Source organism: Pleuronectes platessa, chromosome 23 (genome assembly GCF_947347685.1).
Source record: "Pleuronectes platessa chromosome 23, fPlePla1.1, whole genome shotgun sequence".
Lineage (NCBI taxonomy): Eukaryota > Metazoa > Chordata > Actinopteri > Pleuronectiformes > Pleuronectidae > Pleuronectes > Pleuronectes platessa.
In genome coordinates, this window is record NC_070648.1 from 14,246,470 (window position 1) to 14,253,484 (window position 7,015).

General features: G+C 40.5%; 1 protein-coding gene across 1 annotated transcript; it reads right to left on the reverse strand.

The window, feature by feature from the left end:
- Positions 1 to 2,964: 2,964 nt before the first annotated feature.
- On the reverse strand, positions 2,965 to 5,482 carry LOC128430643 (secretory phospholipase A2 receptor). Its single transcript, XM_053416748.1, has 5 exons — positions 5,446 to 5,482; positions 5,053 to 5,343; positions 4,491 to 4,844; positions 4,308 to 4,399; positions 2,965 to 3,377 (listed from the first exon to the last, which is right to left on the reverse strand). Exons 1-5 carry the CDS (start codon positions 5,480 to 5,482, stop codon positions 3,252 to 3,254), a joined length of 900 nt encoding a protein of 299 aa, XP_053272723.1. The 3' UTR covers positions 2,965 to 3,251.
- Positions 5,483 to 7,015: the final 1,533 nt, after the last annotated feature.

A 7,015-nucleotide genomic window follows, 5' to 3' on the forward strand; every position in this document is an offset into this window, starting at 1 on the left:
AGAATGAACCATTTCTCCTCATGTAAAATGTCTCAGTGTAGGCCTACTTTTTTCATAGTCAAACATAAAACAGCACACAAATATGCAGCCAAAAAAAGGTTTATTTCGGTACACACAGAAACTGTAAACCAACCTGCTCAACCCCCCCAGTGTGAGACACTGTAGAAAAGGAACAATATTGGATAACAGGTACAATACATGCATGTGTCAGTGCTGAATGTTGGTACTTACAAGCACACACTCTCGCCGTAACTCCTTGATGCAGTCTGTGTTCCGTTCGAATGGGACCCTGAACACTTGTTTCATCCGCATGGCATTCCTATGAAGAAAACGCTCCAATGTAGAGAGGCTGAGGGTCTGGACGTTTCTAAATGTAGCATGGTCAGCCAGGATCCTAGTTTTTATTTGTCTGAGTGTGATAGAGTTGTTCTCACGAACCATATCTACAGTTTCAGTCTCCTGTTCGGCTGTGAAAATGCGGTGAAATTGCTCAACAGACCTGAATGTTTAGAGATTTGAGTATTTGTGTGTTGTGGGTTGATACTTTGAGATTTTACTTGAGAAGTGTGTGCAACAACTGAACATTGTGTGTAGTGTTTTGACAACAAGGTGATGTGTAATTGACATCAGAGTGTAAAGAAGGAAAGTCAGAGTCTAATGCAGATAAGGGAGTGTGAAGTAGTGCCAAATTGGGTCGAGCGATTGGTACATGAAGTGAAGGTTGTGCAAATTGTGCCAAATTTTCGCTTTGTGTGTTAACAACTGAGAAAAACTGTAAGCTCTTTCATGAATTCAGTTTGTGTTGACACTGTTGGAGCTGAGTTCATTCCACTTTATTACTGCTGTTCTGGCTACTGCTGTGTTAAAGAACACTACAATATTGGTTGCTGTAAGTTTGTGATTGTGTGTGCGTGTGTGAGTGTGTTGTACATGCAGTGTGCGTGTACATTCCTGTTTTTGGAATGGTGGGGTAATGGCGCTGCAAATGCATACATTGCTTCTGCAGTCTATGGTCTTACCCCTAGGGGTCACCAGAGTCGAATAGAAAGGTGCTAGAGACTGTCTCCTAATCTACAGGATGTACTGTTGGAGATAAAAGGTCTAATACCGGAGGTGTGGACTCGAGTCACATGACTTGGACTCGAGTCAGACTCGAGTCATGAATTTGATGACTTTAGACTCGACTTGACAAAATGTAAAGAGACTTGCAACTCGACTTGGACTTCAACCTCAATGACTCGTGACTTCACTTGGACTTGAGCCGTTTGACTTGATAAGACTTGCTCCTTTACCCAAAACACAACGATTAAAAAGTATGTTATTAAGGAGCGCTCTGTATCATTCATCGTGTTTGTGTGCGTCTGTGTGTGTGTGTGTGTGTGTGCAGCGCCGCCGCTCCCAAAACGCGCACTACGCGCTGTGCATCGGGCACCAAGTCCTGAGGGGGCACCAAAAAAAAGCAACTGAAAAATCATCATAGTTATAATAATTATGTAGCCGAGCGTTTGGTTGTATCATAAGTCCGGCTTCAGCCGACAAAGGACACGAGAGCAGGTCATGCGCTCGGGACAGCACACCCGTTTATCCTCAGTTCATTTTACAACTTCACTCATCACAGCACCCACTTCTTTTAAACCCCCTTTCAAAATAAGAGTCACTACCAACAACCCACTTAAAACCGGAAATACAAATCAACCCTCAACAATAACGTCATTAAATAAATTAATTTACAATTATAATGCCGATATTATTTCAGTATAGACATATTAGGTACCTTTTATCCATGTATATCACAAAAAAGTCAGAACAAGATATATAAAAGCACAACCCCGTTCATTGTTATGTTCAAGTATTTGTTATGTTTCTCACATGTACACACAAACACAGACAATATGAGGTGAGATAAATGAGATGAGATAAACACAGGACAGGACAGAAACTGCTGTGGCACTATAGTTAAAATGCTACATACAATGTTAGCACTTTTGTACAAATAATTACAGTTGCACTTGTTTTTTCAAATGTGTTCATTCTGTAGGAGTGGTTTAAAATGAAGAATATTCTTGCAAAATATGAGTTAAATGTTAATAGTGCAATAGGGAAGTGCAATGTTGGCACAATTTTTTTTCTGTAATTTCAATTGCACTTGTTTTAATAAATAAATAAATACAGATTTTAAAAGCATACATGATCTGTGTAAATATATTATTACTCAGTGATCAAAAGGACTCGAAACTCAAACTGCAGGACTTGGACTTGACTTGAGACTTGTCAGTCTTGACTTTGGACTTGACTCGGGACTTGCCTGTCTTGACTTGGGACTTGACTCGGGACTTGAGGGCAAAGACTTGAGACTTACTTGGGACTTGCAAAAAAATGACTTGGTCCCACCTCTGTCTAATACTGGACCAGATGCTGAGTCTACACTTCTTTTCCAACACGTATACTTTGCTATTACTGGAGTCTCAATAGTTGATCGAAAGAATTCACTGGAGATGGTCAGAGTTCACTGCGGTAGATTTTATTCTTTAACAAGATGTAAATCCGAGCTGGCTCCGGAACCCAACGGAAGACACACTTTTCCAAGTCGACTTTGTCTCCCCCAAAAGTTACGTCAGGGGTCGATTCTAATGGTGTATTAAAGTTGTGGCTGTTGGTCTAACTTTGACACCATTATAAATCTTGGAGTTTCAGGCCTTACTCGATTTAGAAGGTCCTCTCTCCACACTCCATTAGATCCGGGCGATGTCTATCTGCATTTTTTTTTTAATGATACATTTCCACACACTTAATATAGGTTAAAAAACAATAATTCCAGTAAGGGCACATACAACATAACATTTCTTTATGCTGTATATATGGTGCTGTCTGGTGGAAGCGTACAGTTGCAACCAGGAATCTGTTTCACATGGGCTTGACCTGTGCTGTGGGTCTTTGTCATTCCCATAGTATAATACATAGTATAAGACATAATAAGCTGTAACATTAATAACCTGCCTATTAACTAATTACATTTTCCTTCCGATGGAGACTCTCCCTGTATCTGGTGTTAATTAGACATTCTTCCAGGGCTGCATAAAGTTCCTAATGCTCTTTATACACAGGCGCACAGTTTAAGCATATAAGCACACAAAGCCTAGTTTTTCTATAACAACATTCATTGGTATGGTTTAACTGAGTACAGTGATAGAGGTGTGTATACGTGCAGACATGAAACATTAGCGCATGCAATGAAAGTTGAAGTCAAATTTTTAAAGCTCAGTTTTTTTTTTCTTGTCAGAACCTTTTTCCTCCTTGTGGAAAACTTTCCCATCAGCCTGTTCTTTCCACTTCAAGGTGACGCCACTCAGTCCGTTCTCCTTCAATCTGTCCTGGAGCTGAAAAACAGAAATGGTAGCTATTTGAAATACTTTCAACAGATTCCTTTACTTGTTATGTTTTTTTAGTTAATTCAATTAGATTTATATTGCATATATATTATAATAAACACAATCTCAAGGAACTTAACATAGAAGGTCAAGACTTTAAAATGTATAGAGAAACCCAACAGTTCCCACAATGAGAAGCACTTTGGAGACTGTGAAGAGAAAAGTTCCATCAACTGAAAGAAACCTCTAGAACCAGACTGAATGTGGGCAAAAAAGAGAGGGGGGTGTAAAAGAGGAAAGAGAAAAGAGAGACAGTAGGAGAGGGGGAGAGAGTATAGAAAGAAACAAAAATGAGTGATCATTATTATTGGAAAGATGTTATAAGTGACAGCAATAAGATTCCATATATTATTATTAATAATAATAATTAAAAGGAGAGTATTTAGAATTGTTGTTTGTCTAACTCCTGCAGCTCTGTACACATACACAGCATCAGGTCCCTGAGTAAAATTTTCTTTTGAGGTATTTTTGATCTTTATTGGAAAGATGATATTTCCATGGACACTGTTCTTTCGTGGCAGGAGCTGTAACTGCTCAGCTACCAAGATATCTGTCTGCTGGAATGTTTGTATTTTTTTAACGTCACATAGCATCATGCCAAAATCAGGATTCATGTTTCCTGGTCTCAAATAAAAAACTGCAGATCTACATTACCAATACCTCGAAGAATAATATGTCATAAATAATTAAAGGAGTCAACATGATTAAAACTCTTCTTTCCATTGTTGTGGCTGCTTTGAATTGTAGAACATCTGTGACTGGAGTGTTTTTACATTCACTCGTCTCCTTCATGGTTATTTGATGATGTTAAACTCTGTAATACATCTGTCCAGGGTCTATGAATGATTTAATGTTTCAGGGTGGATTTTGGAGACTTGCCTCTTTCAGAATATGTTCTTTCACAACAGGGTCATTCAGGTCCAAAGAGGAGTCCTCTAGCTTCACCCTCATCTTCACCACAGTCTTCACTGCTGCTTAGACAAAGAACGAGGTTGAACGGGCCTGTCAGAAAACTCACAAATACCAAAACAAGCAGAAATAGAAAAGAAAAAAAAATCTCACTTGGGACGCTGTAGCAGACAAATGGTTTTCTTTCTTCACAGGAAAATAACCTCCATTGTCCTCCCTTCTCCAAATCTGCAACACCGCATATGACTTTCATCGAGCCAAGTAGGTTTACACCCTGATACCAAAAGCTGAATGAGTAGTTACTCCCGTCGGACCAGTAAATCTCAGGATCTCTGTACAAACCGATCCATGCCAAATTGATAGGTGTTATCAAGTTCTGTATCTTGATGTTCTCAGCGTCGTTTGTCACAGTGGCCAGATCTGTGTAGTGTTCTCTGCAGTGCCTCTGAGCCTCAGACCAAGTCTTTACTGTACTCACTGACACAAAGTCAGAATCCTCTAATGTTCCTGCAGTTAAGTTTGAGAACAAGAGAGGGATTGTTGAGATCACACAATGGTTTTCAAAATCACATCTTATATATTATGTTGTATTGTAAAGATTAAATATCAAGCACATCATTACCGTTGTAGCAGACAAATTGATGCTGGTCATGGCACTGAGCATCATACCATGAGCCAGAATTTAACTAGATCACACAGAGCTCATTGGCTTTACGATAGTTTGGGTCAGGAGGTTGTACAAGATCCCAGTTCCTATATTCAGCTCCACTCTGGTTGAACCCATCTGACCACTTCCAGTCAATATGACTGTACAGGCCAATCCAAACCTTAGAGCTGTGACCAGCGTCAGAAACTGTGTCGTTAAGTTTCTTCATTTCTTCAGTGTTTTCAATAGTGGCCAGGTCTGTGTACTTCTCTCTGCAGTAGCTCTGAGCTTCAGTCCAATTCATTGCATCAGACACAAAGTGGTACTGATGGAGGAGGCATGTGGAGAAGGTGAGGCACCCTGAGGATGAAACCAGTTATTTTTGTTATGTATGAGGACTCAAATTAATATCTATATTCAGATTTCCTGTTAGACATCATACAAACAGTGAAATTCACTGACCTGAGAGACACAAGACACCAATGAAGATCCCTTCCATCCTGATGCTGCTCTGTGGACTGTCTGTGCCAGTGTTCACCTCTAACACCTAACTTAACTAGTTCTAGTGCAGCTTTAGGGAAATGTAACACCAACTCCTCCTCTTCTACTGAAAATAGTCAGTGTTCTGTGGAACTCTTTATGCAAAAAGGTAAAGATGCGAACAACAACATTGTTCTCATTTACCTCTGGAGGCATCTCACTATGCAGATAGTTGTGATCGTATCTGACCCAGACTGGTCTCTGCCTCCACCCCTGTGCAGCTGGTGAGTGAATGAATGTCTGTTTGTCTCCAATGATACCTCTGTGACAGGGATGTTTGAAATGTTTATCTATTAATGTTGTGATCACCTCTAATTCAATCCAATATTTAGATCAGATGAAAACAAGGATGAAAAGAAAATGATGATTATTATGGTAATATTATTATTATAATGCTGATTTTCATTACAATAACTATTCTGACAATGTTTCTCTTTCTCTCTCTCTCTCTCTCTCTCTCTCTCTCTCTCATGGCGGAGTGAGCGTGGAGCTCAGAGCTGTGTGTGAGTGTGAAAGGTATAGTGGGTTTAAGACTGACTTTACTGAGCTTTATCATTTAGGTGTTCGTCTTTAGTTGTTTAGTTGTTTTTTCTGTTAAGATCAGTTTGCTGTGTGAGTGTGTGTGTTAACAGGCAGCTGATTTTGAGCGTCTGACTCGCCGGCATGCCATCAAGCTGATCTCCGCAGTGGCATGCAGTGTGGCAGTGGCCGCGCTGGCTGTGGGAGAGGTGGTTGGGTGTGACTCGGTCAAGTCGGCCTCCCGGATGAACGGGGCCATTGTCATGTTTTTAGATAGCACGGCGAAGGTGAGCGAGGTGGTGGAGAAAGGACTGGTGATCCACGATACTATTAACCCTGTTCTCCCACTAGTTAACCCAGCCACGAGGCAGATGATCTCTAAAGCACCCCCTTTCATTAAAAACGAGACTCTGGCCAAAGAACTGTCCCGATACAGTCAGATTGTGTCCCTTATAAAAATGGTGTGTCTTGGGAGTAAAGCCCCCAAACTGAAGCATGTCATGAGTCACTGAAGGCAGCCCTATAAAACAAACATATCATATTTAGGTCACACAATTTAAACCAGTTTATATATATTTTTTAAACATTTCGAAACATAAAACACATCATAATGTCATACCTTTTAATTTATCCAAATAACGCAGGGACCCACGCCGTTCCTTATTGTCCTGACGACAATTACTAAAACAGGAAAAGACAGAGCCGTGATGATGATTCTATTTATCAATTTCAGAGTCTGCAGCCATGTCCTGTATCATGGTGCGTAAGGTGGAGAGGGCTCTGGTCACCCAGCCACCAGGGGCGATTTGGTTTGCGAGAAATGTATTTCAAGAACTACCTATCATAGTGCATACGCCCCCCTTTTCTGCCAGTAGCAGGTCTAGGGCCTCTCGGTTCTGTGTGACCATAACGGACGTAGGGGCGAGCTGTTCGGATATCAGCTCCTTTCAGATTTACTCCAAACACAAAATAA